At 35.3% G+C, this 22,757-nt stretch overlaps 1 protein-coding gene and 1 long non-coding RNA gene across 9 annotated transcripts in view; one reads left to right on the top strand and one right to left on the bottom strand.

Moving 5' to 3' along the window:
• Positions 1-22,757, bottom strand: part of LOC143240721 (retroviral integration site protein Fli-1 homolog) — a 193,639-nt gene that overhangs the window by 159,578 nt on the left and 11,304 nt on the right. For 4 of the 5 annotated variants that reach the window (XM_076483651.1, XM_076483649.1, XM_076483652.1 and 1 more), the window contains 2 exons: positions 10,327-10,527; positions 5,034-5,114 (listed from right to left, as the gene is read on the bottom strand). In XM_076483651.1, coding sequence (XP_076339766.1) covers positions 5,034-5,114; positions 10,327-10,527 — 282 coding nt within the window. The remainder of the gene's footprint in view (positions 1-5,033; positions 5,115-10,326; positions 10,528-22,757) is intronic. The other variant, XM_076483653.1, reaches the window with a different exon arrangement.
• LOC143240722 (uncharacterized) overlaps positions 18,784-22,757 on the top strand; it is a 100,126-nt gene continuing 96,152 nt past the window's right edge. Inside the window, exon 1 of one of the 4 annotated variants that reach the window (XR_013021898.1) lies at positions 18,784-18,959. This is a non-coding gene — a long non-coding RNA (uncharacterized LOC143240722). The remainder of the gene's footprint in view (positions 18,960-22,757) is intronic. The other 3 variants (XR_013021897.1, XR_013021896.1, XR_013021899.1) reach the window with 3 other exon arrangements.

The following is a 22,757-nucleotide window of genomic DNA, read 5'->3' as shown; positions in this document are numbered from 1 at the left end:
TAAAAACTACTGGGTAATAATGAATAAAAAAGTTCGTATTTTTAAATAGTATGTATTTGGCAAGGTTTTGAGCCAACTGTTTTTATCAAACTCTTTTCGGAATCCTTTCAGTCCTACTGTTATTTGAGAGAAGTTTATTTTTTTGTCCTTTAACTCCTTTCACATTTAGACATGTCAAATATGGTCTAGTCAACTGGAAATTGTTCGGAATGTGTCAAGACTGTTATTTGTCTTTCAATATGCATATATTTCACAGGCCTAGTGGTGATTAAATATAGATCACTCAGTGGAAGTGGCCGCTAGGGGCACAATTTAAATGTATTTTTAATAATTACTGATATACTTAGGATAAAAAACAACAGAAATGTTACTTATTTCATATTGTGTACAACATTAGGCCTCCACTGACACAGTGATATGACTGCGGAATTAGAAAGCTAGAAACCGGGTTTCGATACTCGTGGTGAGCAGAGCATATATATCCGTTATGTAGCTTTGTGTTTAATTAAAAACTAACTAACTAACAAAATTGTAAAAACGTTAATCCTACAATTACTATAAAATCACTAAAAGAATCGTATAAATGATATGTTTGCTTTAATAAACCTTTCACATTACTCAGGTATACCTGCTGGTTTATATACACTCATAAAAACCCGGTTACAAATTGTTGCTAAATGAAGTTAAATTATAAATGTGGATATAATTTGTTGCTAACATGTTGTCAATTTACACCTTTTTATTGTAAATTTTGTGCGTGTATTATGAACCATAAGGATAAAACCATAAAGGCGAAATCACACTGTCCATATAGGGTTAGATAACGAAACAACACTGCTCATGTATAGTAAGGTAACAGAATCACACTGTCCATATTGGGTTAGGTAACGAAACAACTCTGCTCATGTATGATTAGGTAACAGAATCACACTGTCCATATAGGGTTAGGTAACGAAACAATTCTGCTCATGTATGGTTAGGTAACAGAATCACACTGTCCATATAGAGTTAGGTAACGAAACAAAACTGCTCATGTATGGTTAGGTAACAGAATCACACTGTCCATATTGGGTTAAGTAACTAAACAACACTGCTCATGTGTGGTTAGGTAACAGAATCACACTGTCCATATAGAGTTAGGTTACGAAACAACACTGCTCATGTATGATTAGGTAACAGAATCACACTGTCCATATAGAGTTAGGTAACTAAACAACACTGCTCATGTATGGTTAGGTAACAGAATCACACTGTCCATATTGGGTTAGGTAACGAAACAACTCTTCTCATGTATGATTAGGTAAAAGAATCACACTGTCCATATAGGGTTAGGTAACGAAACAACTCTTCTCATGTATGATTAGGTAACAGAATCACACTGTCCATATAGGGTTAGGTAACGGAACAACACTGCTCGTGTATGATTAGGTAACTGAATCACACTGTCCATATAGGGTTAGGTAACAAAACAACTCTGCTCATGTATGGTAAGGTAACAGAATCACACTGTCCATATAGGGTTAGGTAACAAAACAACTCTGCTCATGTATGGTTAGGTAACAGAATCACACTGTCCATATAGGGTTAGGTAACGGAACAACACTGCTCATGTATGGTTATGTAACTTAAACACACTGTCCATATATGGTAAGATAACAAAATCACACTGTACAAGTATGGTTAGATAACGAAATGCTATTGCCTACGACAGGTTAGATAAATAAATCACACTGCTCCTGCATAGTTAGATTAAAAAACACAAAAAAACTGTTAAGCGAAATTTGTTTCCTGACGTGAGCCAACAGGTTGATCGAACTTTTTATATCACTGAGAAGCACAAAACGACTTCGAGGGGATAAACTCCTTTCTCATATGTTTCCTTGACTGGCCTTTCATACTTTTTTATCACTTTTCTAATATCACGCGCTGGGACAGCGGTAAGTCTTTAGATTTATAACGCTATAATCAGAGGTTCAATTTCCCTCGGTAACACAACAGATAGTCCGATGTGGCTTTATTATGAGAAAAACACTCACTTCAAAGAAACCATTTTAAACAAAGTATTTAACGTCAGTCCTGTTCCGCTTAAATTTTGTGTCCCTTTTATAAATTAATAGTTTAAACAGAAGAAATACAAGCAAGCACGATAAACCACATTTGAGTTCAATGAAAAAAACTGAAATTTGTTTATAATCATTTGAATTATAGTTTCTGTGTTATAAACTAAAATTAGTTATTAAGACAGCCTACAGTGAAGGACAATTAGAAACGATTAAAATTCACTTACAAATCATGTGAAATGTTACGCTTTGTTTTAGTGAACATAACTTACTCATATTAGGAAAGTTTTTGTCGAACAATTATAAGTTGCAATAAACGTACAACGTACGCCCGTTTCAGGTATTTTATGCGTTAATCGAAACGAATAGATGTTTGCATCTGATATTTTTATATCAAGTGTCTAATATATTAGAAATGGTATCAAATGTACCTGCGATCGGAATAAGCAGTCTTCAATTCGCGATAACTGTTCAAATTCTAATTGTCCGAAAGATGGCGCTAGGGTTGAGAAAGAGAGAAGTTATGCAGGAAGAATGGGAGAACACGAGTACGTCAATACTAACTAGTATTAGTGGTGGTTAAAACAAAAAATCTAGTACTTAATTTACCTTCTGATATATGAAGCTAAATTTCATAAACACAGCCGAGCAAGTCTAGTAAAATAGTTACTATAATATTATACTTAACTTTTATAAGTTCGTACAGAAAATACGAGGCTAGTACTCAGCACTGCCAATAAAATTATTTATCAGTATTGTGCACCGACTCCTAACAGACGAAATTCACCCCTGCTCTCTGTAGGCTGCTGATTTTACTATATTATCTTTGAGTCGTTTACATGTTTGTAGTATTGTGTGAATCTTTTCAGTGATTATTAAGAAATAAATATATAGTTTTTTGTATTCTACTTTTGAGATGCAACCAGAGATATCTGAAATATAAGTTTGGAAAAAATGTATTTATAAACATGATCCAAAAAAGTCCATATTTTGATTATTGGATCATGTTCGGGAGAGGGAGGTGTAATTACAGTATTTTTATGAACCACATGGAAGAGAAGATCTCGTTTTAATGCCCTAAAGATTCATACGATAGCTCTGAGTTTAGTATTCTGATGAACTACATTGGAGAGAAGATGTGGCTTGATGTCCTAAAGATTCATACGATAGCTCTGAGTTTAGTATTCTGATGAACTACATTGGAGAGAAGATGTGGCTTGATGTCCTAAAGATTCATACGATAGCTCTGAGTTTAGTATTCTGATGAACTACATTGGAGAGAAGATGTGGCTTGATGTCCTAAAGATTCATACGATAGCTCTGAGTTTAGTATTCTGATGAACTACATTGGAGAGAAGATGTGGCTTGATGTCCTAAAGATTCATACGATAGCTCTGAGTTTAGTATTCTGATGAACTACATTGGAGAGAAGATGTGGCTTGATGTCCTAAAGATTCATACGATAGCTCTGAGTTTAGTATTCTGATGAACTACATTGGAGAGAAGATGTGGCTTGATGTCCTAAAGATTCATATGATAGCTTTTAATTTAATATTCTGAGGACCCATATGAGAGAGAGAATTTTCGGTACATTGACTATTTAATATTTATACTTCCTGATTTCTAACATGGGTGTCCTATTAACCTTCTAGGTGATCTGTTTTCGGTAGTTTGTATACGCAAAATAGAGCACTATTTTGATTGTATTTGCAAATTACACGAAAGATCTGTTTCAAGATTCTGATGTTTAGGATGTTTTTACTGTTTGTTTGGTAGCGAACTCTCAAGTATTCCGAGGATCAGTTGAATTGATCTATTATTTTATGTCAGTGACATTTGCGGTGGTCAGTTTTAAATTATTTAATGTAAATGACCATGCTTTGAGGAAGTGACCACAAACGTAACAATTAGCAAGCCACTGTGACTAGATTCTTTCGATAAACAATAACTGCAATGGGAGAAAAAGATATTTTTTATAATTTGATAAATTTTTGCTTAATTTTGAGACAAAACTTTGTTCCATTTAGTCACTTTACTTGATTTTAAGTATCTGATACTCCCTTTGTTGTCAAGGCTAGTGTATTCTTAATTATAGTGAAAATATTGCAACAATTCGACCGAAAAATAATGTTTCTTACGTTACTTGATCCCACGTTTCAGGCATGGCCAGGTAGTTAAAGCACTCGACTCGTAATCTGAGGGTCGCGGGTTCGAATCCCCATAACACCAAACATGCTCGCCCTTGGGGGCGTTATAATGTGACGGTCAATCTCGCTATTGGTTGGAAAAAGTGTAGCTCAAGAGTTGGCGGTAGGTGATGATAACTAGCTACCTTCTCTCTAGTCCTACACTGCTAAATTAGGGACGGCTAGCGCAGATAGCCCTCGTGTAGCTTTGCGCGAAATTCAAAACAAATCAAACCTACGTTTCAGAAAGAGCAAAAATGAAACTTTTGACACAAACACCTAGTCGTATGAGAAAAATACATTTAACATTAATAAAATGCTTGTTTTCTAGCAAGTGTTAAAAACTAACACATGTTGATGTTTCGTTCCATCTCGCCCTAAAATGTTAGTCTTTCTAAACCAACAAATACACCCACATTTTAAAACCGATTTTTAAGTCTTACTAAATGAATTCAGCAAACACTTCACTAACTTTTTGACGAGTACAATTATCAATGTGACACATTACTTGTTTATGTGCCTCATTAACATGCAGTTTTTATTAACTTATTAGGAATATATATATATAGAACTAGAGATAGATATGAGAACTTGCAAGCCAAAATCCAGAGTTCTATCCCACGTTGGTATAGCGAACAAAGGTTTTTATGTAGTTTGTTTTGGAACAAAAAGTTTTAAAATGTAAGTCACTACAGTTTATACAAAAAAGGAACAGTAAGGTAAATAAAAAAGGAACAGTAAGGTAAATAAAAGCTTTAATGGAACAATGATGAGCTACAAGTTTTACCTGAACAAAGAGGTGGAGTTGTGCTTGGTCCCCCTGATGAACTTTTATCACGTGCTTCTGGGAGGAGAGAAGTGTCAGATGCTAAAAGTTAAAAATAATATAAAACAGATGTTATTCCACAAAATAATGCTGGTTCATAATCACATACCCACTTATGTATATATATGTTAGATAAAATTAATACAGATAAAGTTAAGTAAACAAAATCAAAAGGAAGGACTGCATTAAAAACAGCAAATCATAACCTTTGACTAATTTTACTAATTTGGTATAAGCTAAAACCAAGCCGAAACAAAAATAAATAAATATAACAATAAACCAAAAACGCTACACTAATTAAAAAGATACAAGGGTGCAAGATATAATGAGGGATATAAAATGTAACCTTGGTTTTGGAGGTGATTGCGAAAGTAGGACCCATGCGATGGGGATACACCGTCTATCAGTCTTAACATCTATTCCCCAATGTCACATAAAGAAATAAAATAAAGGAGTAGCAACAGATGTAGGAGAGCGAGATGGGGGTGCTCAAGCCCACAACGTCCCACAGCTATACAGTTTCAAAATATGTCATTAGTTAAAGTTATTACACTTCACTTCATAAAGATTCAACATCAAAGGTGAGGTAGGTGTAGGACATTGTGGGCTTGAGCACCCACATCTCGCTTCCTAAATTTCAATTTCTATATCTATTGCTACTCCTCTGTATTATTTCTTTATGTGAGACTGGCGAATGGCGGTTAAGACTGATAGACGGTGTATCCCCACCGAAATATGGGTCTGACTTTCGCAATCACCTCCAAAACCTAATATCTCGCATTATATCTTGCACCTTGGTATCCCGTTAATTAGTACAGCGTTTTTTTGTTTATTATTTTTAATTTATTTTTATTTCGGCTTGTTTTAGGTTATAACAAACTAATATATAGTGAAGAAAAGGGTAAAATAAAAATATTACATTCGTTCACCAGGATATGCCATACGCCCAAATACTGTATTAACCACATCTCTGTAGTAGTAGGAAAGTACATTTAATGTGAAACTAAAAGGTTAAAATACTTTGTTAACCACATGCCTGTAGCAGCAGGGACCTGTGCTTTAACACTAGACTGACAAATAAAAATACTGTATTAAACATATGCTTGTAACAGATGTGTGTTTTATTTTTATTTGTCGCAGCACAAAATCCACTTGGAATAAGAGTTTCAAGTTCCATATCCTACTTAGTTTAAATAAGCTTCTGTAGTCAGACTTATCTGTGCATGTTTCAGATGATTGAATAATCAAATTAACTACACGGATATTCTACAATGATAAGTACGTTAAAGTTAGTGGACGTGGGTGTTTCGAGTTAGTATCAGTAACAGTTAGGCTTAAGGCATTTAAAGCAGTGATGATCCGAAACAAAGCAAATTTTATAAAAATGGATTTTCTCCATCTTCAAAAATTCCTAAAACCTTTGAGATTCCAAAACATCAAATTCATTTAGATAAAAAGGATTTGAAGTACGTAAGAACGTAATGTTCTAATGTTTTGCTATCATATCAAGTATTAATACAACACCTGTATTAATGTATAAGGTACTAAGTAAAATATAAATTTTAGAGCACTAATTTTCCACAAAGACATCAAGGTCCTGTACATTGTTGTGTAGTTTATTTAATTAAAATACAAACAAATACCTTTGATTATAATGATTTGAAAACAAACAATCTAAAATATGACACGTGATTGGTTTAGTAACAGCAATAGGCCTTCAAAAAACAGTTTGAACTCTTTCAAATCATAGTCGTGGACAAAAAAAATCGCAATAAGAGAGAAAATAAATAACAATAATGGAACAATAGAAACAATAGGGAATAAAAGGTATTTCGTTAAATACAGGCTTCATTGTTTATACTTTACACTTAGTAACTCTCATGCTTTGGCATGTTGTGATCAGTAGCCTTTCACACACGTCTTCGCTCGAGCTATCTTTTTTTTTTTTTTGCAGAAGACGTACGGTACATCTAACACACGAGGGCGGTAAAGCTCGTAAAAGTGATTAGGAATGACGTATTTTATCTACACTGGAATCAAAGTATCATCCGTACTATCCTCTATTTCAATTCCAAGAGGAAACGGATCTAACGCCAGTATTCTAGAAAAGTATACAAAAGGTTTTTTTGTTTTTTTAATTTTGCGCAAAGCTACTCATGGGCTATCTGCGCTAGCCGTCCCTAATTTTGCAGTGTAAGACTAGACTAAAGGCAGCTAGTCATCACCACCCACTGCCAATTCTTGGACTAATCTTCTACCAACGAATAATGGGATTGACCGTAACATTATAACGCCCCACGGCTGAAAAGGCGAGCATGTTTGGCGTTATGGGATTTCGAACCCGTGACCCTCAGATTACGAGTCGAGCACCTTAACCACCTGGCCATGCCGAGCCGTACAAAAGTGATCATAAAAGGATGTACTTTGACACATTTTAAAGTCAACAATAACAGTTGTCTCAATGCTATGTACTTTGGGATTAGTTTTACACCATAACCTCGAGCATAAAAAATGGCTTCAGCCTTTTAGCCATACGTCATATGCTTCCGAGTTTGTAAAATATTTAAAGGAATGAAAATAAAATAATGAAAACATGAACATAGTTTTGACCATCATACCGGACCTGAAATCATGAAGGTTTGGGTTATCATGATACGACCATCTTAAGAAAAGATGTTCAAAAGTAGGAAGATGAAGCTCAGCCTGATTCCAAGAACGGTGTGGAATAACAGTTACACTTGGACCATTAGAGACTGGTAGAAAATAGGATAGTGCTCCCCATGACACAGCGGCACGTCTGCGAACTTATAACGCTGGATACCGGGTTTCGATACCCGTGCTGGGCAGAGCACAAATAGCCCAATGTGTAGCTTTGTGTTTAACTACAAAACAAACAAATACATAGAAGCATAACCCATTAGTTGATGTGTTATTTAAATAATGTAACATTATACTTGGACACAGTGAAGGATAGAGTAGTTAAACAATGATTAACAAAATTATATAGTTTTCGGTTTAGCTGTATAGTTCTTTATTCACAACCAGTACCCTGAATTTCAAGCAGCACTAATGAATCTTGAATACGGCGATACTAGTTTGTTGCGGCAGAAGTAGAGTATTAAAGAACTGGTTAGGTTTCTAAACAACATTTTGTTACCGAAACTCGTGTTTTGGTGAATAAATGAAAATTAACAAATAAAGTGGTATATTTACCACATAGCTTTGTTTTCCTTCTGGTTATCTAACAACACATGGAGAGATAACTTTGATTAGAGGTCTACTGGCTTTATTATCCTTGCTTATATCAATCAAAAGTAAAACAAAACCTGCAAGAAATTTCTTTAACTTCATTTCATAATCTCACGAATGATCTGACTGAAATTGTCTGTTATGTATGTCTGAGATCGATTGTGTAAGACTCTGAGAAAAATATACCTCACCCGAACAGCCATGTATGACTGCTGTTACTGCCTTTACATTTTGAATGCCTTATAAAAAAATTAAAATTTTAATAAAACGAAACATTAAATATCTTGAGAATGGAGGATTTCTTATGAATCTAATAAAGCAGCAGCTAGATTATTTATTGACGAGAAGTTTATCATTTTCGAGTATGCCAGCAAAAAGCATCTTACAGAAACAACTAGATGAATACATTCCTATCGTTTACTGTAATCGTTTGGTTAGGGTTTCGATTTAAAATGAGCTCAGTAATATATTGTACAAACACAATGTGTGACACTCAACCAACGTAATGAATCGTTGTGACATAATATGCTATACTAACAAGTGCATCGTACTGGTGTTTCTTAATGCACCCATATAACAAAATACGTTAGTATAAGCATTAAATGAACACGAATATAAGTATCGTTCTGACATCTCGTATAATATCATGTATGGAAATGTCACGTACTCAAAACAGACATTACGTAGCACGCTTTCCTCATGGTATAAGTTTTCATATGTAATGCAGTTTAATTCGCCACAAATACATATATAATACCTAATGTTTTATGCATCACTAATGTAGCCTAGTAAGAAAAGAAAGCATTGAAAATCAATGTGAGAAACAGATATCCTGTTAACCCTAGAATTAACACAAGGGTCTCATACTTCATTGGCTTTTTTAACGCTCATTTATAAACTATTTATGCACTAAAATGCTTATGGATACACGATGCTATCTGATAAGAGGCACAGGTTAAGAGGTCCTCTTGTAACAGACAAAACACAGGTTAAGAGGTCCTCTTGTAACAGACAAAACACAGGTTAAGAGATCCACTGATAACGGATGAAACACAGGTTAAGGGGTACCCTAATAACAGACAAAACACACAAAAACAAGATAACAACAAAAATACTACTAATGGTGAAATACTATTGCGAGGCCCTCTGTGTAATTTGTTATAGCAAATAAATTATTTCATCCAGTTTTCTCAGTCAGTTCCTTACACTGGACGTTGTAACAGTTAAACAAAAAAAGAACATAAAATGACGTAATGATGAAATGTGTAAACTCCAGATGTAGTAAGTAGTATACAAATAACTCGGTAATTTGAAGATTAATCAAATTATTTATGCAATTTTCTCAAAAAGATTTAGGATCATTAGTTTACTACCTCCACTCATGATGCATTGATTCGATTCTAGGTGTATCATATTTTCTTCTAAAATCATTGCGCTTCTAGTTATTATTGCTTCAGATTTGTTTCTTTTTACATTTCGCGCAAAGCTACACGAGGGCTATCTGCGCTAGCTGTCACTAATTTTGCAGTGTAAGACTAGAGGGAAGGTGCTACCCATCACCGCCCACCGTTAACTCTTGGGCGACTCTTTTCCAACGAATAGTGGGATTGACCGTCAATTATAACGTCGTCAAGGCTGAAAGAGCGAGCATGCTTGGTGTGAGGGCGATTCAAACCCGCGACCCTCAGATTACGAGTCGAGCACCTTAACTGCCTGGCCATGCCGGACGCTTCAAATTTACCAGTTCTAAAAATCTCTTAATTTCATATTGAGGTGTTTGAAAATTTTTACAGTTTTTTCTTTTTTTGGTTTAAGACTAATATTGTGATATAAAAAAAGCATAACTATAGTTTATTTTCAGTTTCCTTTCGGTGTATCGGAAAAAAAAAATTAACATAATAACATTCTGTCCTATTACTTGTTTACTGCCATGTTTCTATGATACAACTCATACAGTAAAGGACATGGCAAAGTTTTGAAATCAATAATTTGAAAATTGGCTTACTCTGTCGTAGAAAATTTAGGTGTGCGTAAAGGATTTCTCCGTTGTAAGGATTTGTCAAGCGACTGAAGTCTTCTCGTGTAAGCTGGCACAAATCTCGTCCCACCACATTAAATCGCGAGACATCAAGATCATGAAGGGTATATTCTTTTACTGCCCATTCGACCCACTGCTTCACGTGTTCTGGACTCCATAACAATGGATCTGAAATTATGAAACACAGAACGTGTTCTGTACCTGGAAATTTTTCAAATATCAGGTCGATACAGCTATATTCTCTTTGATGTAGAAGTATTTCAGTATTCATAACATTATTATCTCTGTTGAAATCTAAAATGATAGGAACTGTAAATTAAAAATATTGTTGCTTTGTAAAATAGTATCACAAGTATAATGATTTTATTTCAGCAGAAAACATATATGTTATTGTGGTAACTAACAGCTTGCAGTCACATCTGTTACAGATGCTGGCACGTGGAGGGGTGGATCCCACAAATATCATGTCAGCTGGCAGTTTCTAATAACACGCAAGTTCACCGATCGTCTGGAGAGAGATGACACTGGTCAAAACATACTTTTCAGCTGTTCTTGCTGAGATTTCTTATCCAATATTAGCAAAAACATACTCCATATCATATTATCTCTTTTAAGATATAAGGAAATCGTAAGGGCAAAAGCACTATTTGAATGCTCTCAGTTGCTTACCTGTGAAGTCAGATAATGGAAGTGTTTAAGGACACATTAATGTGTTCTAAAACTATCACAACTTATAGCTATCATAAATAGGAAAGCCAATAATCCAAGCTTTAGTCAAGGTAGGCCTTTCTTCTTCAGGGTTGAATTCAACCAACAAAGACATTGCATTAACTGGCTTCTTATTATAAGAATAACTGTTCTTATCACTGGTTCACTGGGCTCTACTGCAACAATACAGCTTGAAAACTAAGCCACTGTAGTAAGTTTGGTTAAATACCACAAGATCAAGATGCTAATGTGTTAATAAAAATTGATTCTAAAAATACTTAATAAATTGGAAAAATGGAAACCAGATTCAAAGAACACAAAAAGTCACCTTCACACGTTTTCGAACACTGCAAATCAAATAAACACAACATAACCATAAAAAACACCCAAATACTAAATAAAGAAACAAACATAAACAAACGCAAAATTAAAGAAGCCTTACTTATACAACAGCTCAAGACCAAAATAAATCAATACAAAGGAACACCTTAATACCTACATTAATACATATAATCAAATATCTAAGCACGCCCTCTACATTTCTACACTCAATTACACAATCTCCTTCAAACATGTGGTCAGCTATCGGTCAGTTACCTATTTCTTTCTTTGTGAATCTGACGATGACCGAAGAAGGTCGAAACGTTGTTCGCTCTTCTACATAAAATTTTCTCAACCCAAACCAGCCGTTTTTACATATATATATTTTTCTCTACAAGTGGGTTTTCTCGTCATCACGGATTAAACTTCGGATATTTGGAATATTTTAATAACACCATATTTAACTTTTTAAATTTCCATGTGCTTTCAAATAGTAACTTTATTGTACATCAAAAGCATGAATCGCGTTATAAAGACATCTAGATGTAGAGACGGAAATCTGCTTTAGTTTAAATAGACTGAATAGTAAATTGGATTAGAACTTGAGGATAAATCCTGAGAAAGATTCACTTTGCTCCTCAGACAAATTAAAGACAGATTATTCATAAAAAAATCTTCTTCAAGTGTACTTTATATGTTATATATACTTTCCAGCAAAACTGTCAAGAAATTATTGGTTAATATTATTTTCTATCTATGCGACAAAAGAATAACTACTTTAGTAAGTAGGTAAACTTAGAAAATAGAAGTTATAATTTAAACGCCTAAATATTGGAAAACACCTGCAGTGAATTTTCTTGTTACATGGTGCAAATAAAACAAAGATAAACATAAAAGTTTAGTTTTCACTTAGTCTTCATTGGATGAACAGTGAGTCTGAAGGCTCATAACACTAAAACCGAGTTTCGATACCCGTGTTGGGCAAAGTACGAATATTGTGTAGCTTTGCACTTGACAACGACAATTTCACAGTCTGAATGAGAAATACTTTAACAGACGAACAGACGGATAAGTTATTGTTTGTCTGTCTTCTCTTTCTTACTGTATACATAACTATTATGCTAATAATCTCTTGGACGATTCTTTGAAGGGAAGATTGTCTTCTCTAGTTAAGTCACGCACCATTTCCTTCACTTAGTTAGGAGTGTCAGCTAAGTTAGTGCACATGCGTACAAAGGTTTGTTTTTCGTTTGAAGGAAAGAGTGTGAGAGAATCACGTGATTTCCGATCCGTCGCTAGCCACGCCCAAACGGGGCAGATACTGGCTTGTTAAGTTTCATTAAGCTCAAAAAACACCATTTTAGTGTCTATACAAATTCAATGTGTGCCGGACGTTAAGATAATATAAAAAAATAACAATATAATGTTCGTATTTGTTACGAAGTGCATACAGTGTAACGTAAAAATAGTTATTACGTAGCATAAACAATGTTACATAATGCCACTTATCGAACTATTACAGCATTTATCACGTAGTGTAAACAGTGTGAAATAACAACACTTATTAAGTATATAAAGTGTGACATAACAACACTTATTAAGTATATAAAGTGTGACATAACAACACTTATCAAGTATATAAAGTGTGACATAACAACACTTATCAATGAACATACATAGCTCGACATTACCACACATATCACGCAGTATAAACAGTGTGACTTGGTAACACTTCTCAAGTATCGTAAACATTGTGACATATAACAGTTACCACGTAGTGTAAACAGTGCGACATTACAACACTTATCACTCAGTATATACAGCGTGACTTAACAGTACTTATCACACTGAATGTGTACAGTGCCACACAACAACACTTATTATTAAATACATATAGGGTGTTATAACAATACTTATAATTAAATATATACATGGTGACATGGCAACACTCACCATTAAATAGATATACTAACACTTATAATTAACTACTTGCAGAGTGACATAAGATCTGTCATCGCTAAGTTCGAAAAACATAGTGTAATTTTACTCCCTCTAACGTTGTTTTCATCATAATTTCATGAGTTAATAAAGGAAGATAGAAACCTTGCAATATATTAAGCATCCGAATTTTTTTATTATGTACTCACAATTATATTTATGCGTGTGTCTTTGGACATTTATTTTGGTTTGTATTATTTTGTATTTTAAGATAAGAAAATCACACCTTAGAGTAAAAATATTTTCCTAATCAAATTCTTACATATTTGATTTCATAATTCAAAACAAGCTGTCCTAAATTCGTGCAACAGTTGTTACCCGAAAAATGACAATATTTTCAAAGCAATCATGTGCAACGTATTTAAGTGTGTACGAAACTAATGCACAAAAATGAAGTTAAAATAAGTGGTGTCGAAAAGCTCAGTGGGTTACAATTTATTAAGGACTAGCTTTAAACTCTCAGTATTCACCAACTATGCACTGTCAGTGACTTCAGTCTCTTAACACTCCTACGAAAAGTGGGGCCTAATAGGCCCCAGAGCAACTTGAAAGGTTATTAATATTAGGCTAATAAATTTGTATTTAAATAAAATGGCCATTTGATTTCATCAAATGGCCCCACTTTTCGTAGGAGTGTTAACTTTGTGAATTCTGACCGAACGGGCCCGTCATGGTCAGGTGGTTAGGGCACTCGACTAGTAATCGGAGGGTCACGAGTTCGAGTCCCCATCCCACCCAACATGCTCGCCCTTTCAGCCGTGGGAGCGTTTTAATGTGATGGGTCAATCCCACTATTAGTTGATAAAAGAGAAGCTCGAATTAGCGGTATGTGGTGATGAATAGCTGCCTTCCCTCCAGTGTTACACTTCTGAATTAGAGACAGCTAGCGCAGATAGCCCTCGATTAGCTTTGTGCAAAAGTAAAATACAAACCGAAAGAAAACCAACAAAAACAGAACCTAATGAATATCCTGTGAGATGAGAATGTAATTGCTTAATGTTATAATTTTTATTTTGTTCACAATACTTTCATATGAAAAATTAATTATTCTGTATTTTAAAACGTCGTCATCCATCTGTAAAATCCATCCGAAGTTAAACAACGACCACAATTTTTTTAACCGGATGTTGGGCCGAACAACTAACTTCCGAAATATTTATCTTTTCCAGACTTACGACCGGAAATTCCACCCGTGTACGTTTCCCGTTTCTGATCTCCCTCTGGCGGTATTTGAGTACATTTTAACGCTTATTTCAGATAGTTCCTCTATTATTATTTTTTCCTTAATATTATAATTTGCTAGCGGTAAGCAGATCGTACATACTCTTGCTACAATGTAAAAGCTTAAAACATGTGTGCTGACTGGACAGGACTACACTAACAAAATACATATATACACAGTATTTTTTCACCTTTCGCGGTGTATTTTTGCCTACGGTTTCCAACTGTAAAACTTAACTTAATTTCACGTTAATGTGTAGAATACTATAATTGTGAATTTTTATGTTTAACCTTTTAGCTTCACTGACCCCCTAGCTCAAATTATTTATTTATATATATTTGTGTATTTATATATTTATATATATGCGTGTATTTATTTATATTTATATATATGCGTGTATTTATTTATATTTATATGTATGTGCATATATATATATATATTCGTGTATTTATATATCTATGTATATGTGTATTCATAGTCGTATCTATGCACATTTACTTAATCTTTCACTCTTTCTACAGTTTTCAGCATGTAGCTCTCAACTCCTACTTCTATGGGATAGAAGATGACATATTCTTAGAATTATCTTCAGAAGATCCTAAGAGTAAGGAGTGAAAAATTTCCAGAGGTCTATAGATTTTATAGAACAAATTTTCTCGAAAATTGGACTAACATGCTTTAGGAAAGTTCAAAACAATAATAAAAACGTAGCTTTTGAACATTTTCTAATTGCATTCCCCTCTCGTCTGTGATATTTAAAGGGACCCTACAACCAGATCATTGGTTTCAAATGAATTGTTTATTTGTTTTGAATTTCGCGCAAAGCTATACTAGGGCTATATTCACTAGCTGTTGCTAATTTAGCAATGTAAGAGTAGAGGAAAGGCGGCCAATTTTCTCCACCCACGTTTGGTGTGACGGGGATTCGAACCCGCGACCATCAGATTACGGGTCCTAACCATCTGACCATGCCGAGCCCTGATTCAAGTGAAACTTGGCTAGCACGTGTAACGGGCAGATTTATAGCGGTTTAACTCGGTTTTTTTTCTCCGCCCAATTTTTTTTTTAATTTTGTGTAATTAATTAATTAATTATTTTTCAACTGTGTTTAAGAAGAAGAATTCACGTGGAACTAAAAATAAACCAACATAGAAGAACAGATTAAAATACTGAAAAAAAGTATATAAACAGTCAAAATCACAGAAATAAATATATTAAGGAACAGCAACAAGAAGAAACACATAAGGTTTTTCAAGGAACAATAAAACTGTGCATGGTGAAACTTCTGTTGTACATGTGGTCTGTAAATAAAGTACACTGTGTTCTTTTTTTGTCCCTCGCTGGTACAGCGGTAAGTCTACGGATTTACAACGCTAAAATCAAAGGTTCAATTCCCTTCAGTGAACTCAGCAGATAGTCCGATGTGGCTTTGCTATATGAAAACACACACACACACACACAAATTCTTTCTTTACTCTAACCTTAAATAACAATTTTGGTTAGAATGTTTAATATATATATGTATGTACCTATGTATGTGTGTGTTTGTGCTTACTTTTTATTATAATGATTATTTCTAACCATCAACTTAGCATATGGATTTCAACCAACTAAATCTCCAAAGCTAACAGATCTTCGTAGTATATTATTGGGATTATGGTCGAAAATATCGTTAACAACGAGGATTTATCCAGGCAGTATATTTAATTCTACGATCATTTTTCAGTTAACGTTTAGTTGCGATCTGTGTAAGAAATTTGCTTTGGTGTGATTTTTGTTTTGTTTTTTACTTCGCGCAAAGCTACACGAGAGCTATCTGCGCTAGCCGTCCCTAATTTAGCAGTGTAAAACGAAAGGGAAGGTAGCTAGTCATCACCACTCACCGCCAACTCTTAGGCTACTCTTCTACTAACGAATAGTGGGATTGACCATAACTTTATAACGCCCTAAGTCTGAAAGGGCGAGCATGTTTGGTGTGTCGGAGATTCCAATATTAGCAAGGAAATACAGTTTAGCATGAAGACTTTAGGAAATAGATAAACAGATGCAGAAACAAAAATAAAGTTTTCTCACCAGCGTAAAAATGTAGTTGATGATTAGTGAGGTTTAATCGTCTTTGTTTTGTTTTACATTATCCAGGTTTTATGTTCCCCCATCATGAACTGTATTCGATCTGATGGTTAATAAACAACGCCAAAAAACAAACAAGTATGTTAAAAAACTCACACCAATAGACAGGTGGGTACATAGTCAGATAGATAGGTAGAGTTTCCGTGACAAACATGTATTTAAATAGCTTAATGGAAAATGCTGGCGTGTGCCAACAAGGTCTTTAACTCGTTTTCCAAGAGCGAATTTACCAATTAAGTTAATTCTACCTTACGTTATCGGCTTATTTGGCCTCTGTAGCAGGTATTGCCGGTTACATCACTACACACAAGGACGTCCATTCATGGAAACTAATCTGTTAAAAAAAAGTGTTGTTCCCACGTGAACCACGAAGACGTCCACATTATTCGACAGCTCAGAGCAAGCCCGCGTAACGAATTCCATCCCACGCCCTAATTGAAGCGATCATCCCTTAAACTCTTCCCCCTCCCTCGAACACAACAGGAGCATAGGTCATGCGCATCAATGTGCACGTGTAACAAGAACATGCAACAGCATGTGTTGTGGAACCAGCACGTGCCAGCCAAGCCTTCTCGTTTTGTGTCCATATCCTGATTCTTGTGGCCTATTGTGAGTGTTTGAGAGGGAACATAATGTACGCATCCCGCGTCATCGTTACTAGCGGAGTTTTGATGTTCAATAAGATTTTGTTAGAAAGAACGCTTCTCTTCCCCCACATATTAAGTCCCGTGCAGTTACTTCAAAGTCAAACCACTTTCCCCACCCATATCACTCATCTCTCGGATTCATGGGGTGTGGTGACGTGTTTGTTCTGTCAGGCTCCCTGGCATAGAGGGTGAGCTTGTTGTAGTATCACCAGCAGGGGGCGCACGTTTGCAATTGATTAACAAAAAGCCACCCGGCGCCTGTCAGCGCAAACGCATAATGAAAACATCACAATCTTACAAGTTTGTGTATCAGATAATTCAATGTGTAAGGTTTAAGTTATAATCGACTTCGTGTTACGCTTTTTTTAGCGTGATAAAATTTGTATACACGAGCAACTTTATTGATATCAAACTGAAAAATGTCAAATGTGATCGAAGTGAACGAGTAAAACAATTCTGCGTGTAGAAAGCTATTAGTAAAACTTCTTTCAAACAAGCCTTACTAAATGGTGAGGCCAGCAGGTATCGTGAAATGGAAAGTTCTGTTATTTCCATTAGATCTGACAAGTAAAAGAAATTGGTTGAGCACACGCCCGTACAAATAGATTTATTAATGTAATCGTAAACGGTGTTTTTCGAGTAAGTTGTATTTAAAAAAAACAACAACAAACATATCAAATTACGTCATAATCCAGTGTAGCAAAAACCATATGTTCCTTAAACCAAATGACACCCGGTGTTTTGAAACAGAGCTACCTACTTAAGAGCATAAACGAAGAAGCCTCAAACCAAGAAGGTTTTGAAAAGTATACTTGCTCTCATTCTGTAAATCTACAAGAGCAGAATTATAATTCACAGTTTTTAAGCAATAAAAAGACAAATGATAATTATTTTATTCTTATTAGTTGGCCCAAGAGGTCTAGCATGCCGGTCGCGAGATCAAAACCCTTTGCTGAAAATGTTCGTTCTGTCAGCTGTGTGGGCGTTATTTTATTATATGAAGGTGAATCTAATTATTCGTTGTTAAAGTGCAGCTCAAGAGTCTGCGGGTGGTGTTGACTAGCTGTCTTTCCCTTAATCTATTACCTCAAAATTATGAAGGGCATACGCAGATGCCCCTCGAGTAGCTCTTGACTAGAGGAAAGGCATTTAGTTAACAACACTCATTGCCAGTTAGTTCTTGGACAATTCTTTGCCTACGAAAAGTGAGATTGTCCATAAGTTATATCAAAAGGTTATGTTACTTTCTGATATTTTTAACACAGCGTAACAAGTTGAAATACACAATTAAGGCAGTTTTCTTCATATTACTTAATAATACCAAGAAGAATCAAATTAAGGTTTCAAACCTTTTACAGGAGAGATATTTTCTTGTTTGAACTCGATTCCTTTCTGAGCTTATAGTTTTCAACACCAGGGCCTTCTACTATGACGTATGACATGACGTAATATATAACATTACTGAATATGATTAAGCATTGAGCCCTTCGGGGTGAAAAAAAGTTGGGTCAGCAGTACGTTTATGGACTTACAACTTCTAAATCCGTGGCTGAGTTCCTAGTGGTGAAAAGAAAGTAAGTAGTCCATTGTGTCAACAATAATAATAGTTAAATTCTGACATTGTAAATCTTCAAAACGCACAAGTATGTTATAAATAAGCCCGAAAGAAATGTTCTTACATAAACAAAGAATAGTACTGGAAATTCACAGTAAAGCTCAAAACACGTAACTATCGGATTTGGCACACATTAAACAATAAGATTTATTTTCACGTACTTTATTTATTTTTTCAGGGTTATTGACAACATAAGTTATTATATTAACCCTGTACTAAATACAATGCAGAAGATTCGTTTTGTCACAGAATTATAATTTCTTTTCTGTCAAACTCATTACAACACGAGCCTGGCGTGGCCAGGTGGTTAAGGTACTCGACTCGTAATCCCCGTTGCACCAAATATGCTCGTATTTTCAGCCATGGAGGCGTTATGATGTGTCGGTCAATCCCACTATTCATTGGTAAAAGAGTAGCCCAAGGGTTGGTGGTGGGTGGTGATGACTAGCTGCCTTCCCTCTAGTGAGTCTAGTCTAACACCGCTAAATTAGAGATGGCTAGCTCAGATAGTCCTTGAGTAATTTTGCCCGAAATTCAAAACAAACAAACAAACAAATAATCTGTGAAAAGATGAAATCGCTAATGTTTTGAAAAGAAAATTGTGTATAATATATCACCAGAATAGACTCCACTGCAAAACAAATAACAAAAGAATATGCAACGGAAAAAATCCAGGATGCTAGATTAGCGTAAAAGCTTATGGTATTGTTTCAGCCTTAATTTATAATGAAAAAATATACTCCTGAAAAATATAACGACTGGTGGATAATTGAGTTCCTGGGAGAAAAAAAAATGAGTTAAAATCAGGATTTAAATAGCAGTTCAAACTACAAAAGTGCGTGTTTCTTAATCACTAATTTCAATAAAAAGATTAAATTAGAGCAAACGTCTATATACTTCAGTGAATGCGAGCGCGCGTGTGTGTAAGTAAGTTTACATATTTTCTGATTATCCTAAGTCACTGTTTTATGCAGGACATGGGATGCAATACAAACGAGAATGTAAAGTTAAAGTCACACTAACAGCTATCAGAACCAATACAGAAGTTGCAGTGTTGAAACTGAATATAAATAGTATTGCTGAGTTCGTTATTGTGATCGCATGCCATGGGGCTCTTAATCTTTATTACGAAAACCTATACGTCACGGCACGAGAACTATGCTTTCTTTCTGGTATTTACCGAATTGAAAACCATCAACTCGTTTTTCTAGGTTACAGCCACTGACTTCTAAATTGGCTTTCTTTATTTTCTAGTACATTCCAAATAGAAATTTTATTGGTCGATTTCGTCATCCATTTTAAGCAAAAGTTGGGGCTGGCGTCATCTTGAAGACCAGATCAATAAAAAGGCGTGGCCTTGCAAAACTGGCCTGATCATTGAAGGCGTTGTGTCCGCCCTGACGTTATAAAATCATTCTATAGAAATAAATCTAATCGAAAACTGCTGACTTAGCTAAACGAAAGCTTCGAATATTGTTTTCTGCTTTCCTGTGTTAGGAACAGCGCTAGATAACAAGGTCTAGCTAGTTATATTTTAAAGTTATTATTACACAAAAAGAATATTTTAATCACTGCCATGCTATACGGCGCTGATAACCCTTTTTGTTAAGTACACTTTGTGTAAATTTGCTAGTTTCACATGTTTTTAATCGAATATTAAGATAAAACTCCAGTTTTATCTGTCAGTACTTCTTCTGTTAGTAATGTTTTCACTAGCAGAGACTGGCGATACTGGTTAATTCTAGAATACCATTTGTGCATAAATGGACCTTTATATTGCCCCCCGTCTTTTGCTCTCCATATTTCCCCAAATAAAACTTTGAGATCTTTAACTCGTTTCATCGCTCCAGAAGGATGGTGAGGGGTAACGCTCTGACAGCTATAATTGTTAATTCAAAAAGACTATAATACAAAGTCATTCGCTTTTTGGTTTGGTTTTATTGAATTTTGGGCAAAGCTACACGATAGTTCTCTACACTAGCCGTCCCTAATTTAGCACTGTAAGACTAGATGGAAGGCAGCTAGTCATCACCACCCACCCCGAACTATTGGCTACTCTTTTTATCAACGAATAGTAGGATTGACCCCCACGGCTGAAAGGGCGAGCATATTTGGTGTGATGGGTATTCAAACCCATTTCTTGGAATTATTATCATAATAAAGTTCAATGGATATTGGGACAATCACCGCCAACTCTTGGGCTACTCTTTTACCAACGAATAGTGGGATTGATCGTCACATTATAACGCCCCCACGGCTGGGAGGACGAGCATATTTGGTGTGATGGGTATTCAAACCCATTTCTTGGAATTATAATCATAATAAATTTCAATGGATATTGAAACAATCACTGCAAAGATTCTCTTTAATCGAGATGACACTTCATTATTTTAATCTCAGCGAATGAATTTGATATGATAATCACTTTCCGAGATTTGGTTCCAAATATGTAATCATACATCTAAATTTAAGGTTGATAGTTATTTAACAGTTTGATTTTAACTCCAAATCATTAAGAAAGGTTTGTTTTGTTTTGAATTTCGCACAAAGTTACACGAGGGCTTTTTGTGCTAGCCGTCCCTAATTTAGCAGTGTAAGACTAGAGAGAATGCAGCTAGTCATCGCCACCCACCGCCAACTCTTGGGCTACTCTTTTACCAACGAATAGTAGGATTGACCGTCATATTATAATGTCCCCAGGGCTGAGAGGGCGAGCATGTTTGGTGTGATGGGGATTCGAACCCGCGATCTTCAGATTACGAGTCGACTGCCTTAACCATACCGGGCCCATTAAGAAAGAAATACATATTTTGATACTGCTAGTCTTATATGCACCTGACAGGTCAGATATCCCTCGGTTTAACTACAACATTCCTAAATTTTGAGTTTCTGAGCACAGGGAAGGCAACCAGTCAGTGAAACCCGCCGCAGCAAAGACTTGGTCTGGATTTGAACCAAATATGAGATTGACTATCACTCTTGTAATGCATTCACAGCGTGGAGTGTTTTTAGTAACATCTCTGTTTGAATTTTGGACTTTGAGGTTTGTAATCAACCACGCTAATCACTAGGCCACGTTCGGCTACAAGTTTGTGTATAAATAAGAATAAAAATGAGAAGGTGATAAAATAAAGAAGTCAGATATTTAGAGGTAAATGATCTTAAACATTCATCAACTGACACGTTTGTTCATCAACTGACAAGTTTGTTCTTTAACTGACAAGTTTGTTTCTGGCTTGAGAAAGAACGTTTGCTCGACAAGTCGCCAAGAAAATAAATTTTAAATTTGTGTATATCATAGCTCTATTATTCTCAGGTTAGAGATTTAAAGCTTATACGACCGTATGATATCCAATCAACATGCCTTTAGATAAACAGTTCTCACGACTCATAAAAGTTAGTGTTTTTTTTTCTTCAACTTGAAGCCTTGTTTGGGACCAGAATCAAAAACAGGATTTTAACTCACAATTCGATTAAAATCAATGCACAAAATTAATTATATGCTAAACCTCACAACTACCATGTTTCACATTCAACGATCTAGCTCCCCCCCCCAAAAAAAAAAACACTCTGGGGTGTTGAAAAAGAACGGGGGATATCTAATTATAATTAAGTTCTGAAAAAAACCAAACTACCTACATAGTTCAGAACTGGGCCCGGCACGGCCAAGCGTGTTAAGGCGTTCGACTCGTAATCTGAGGGTCGCGGGTTCGCATCCCCGTCGCGCCAAACATGCTCGCCCTTTCAGCCGTGGGGG

This window comes from Tachypleus tridentatus, chromosome 13 (genome assembly GCF_004210375.1).
Source record: "Tachypleus tridentatus isolate NWPU-2018 chromosome 13, ASM421037v1, whole genome shotgun sequence".
NCBI classification, from domain to species: domain Eukaryota; kingdom Metazoa; phylum Arthropoda; class Merostomata; order Xiphosura; family Limulidae; genus Tachypleus; species Tachypleus tridentatus.
This window is presented reverse-complemented; position numbering and strand designations above follow the sequence as displayed.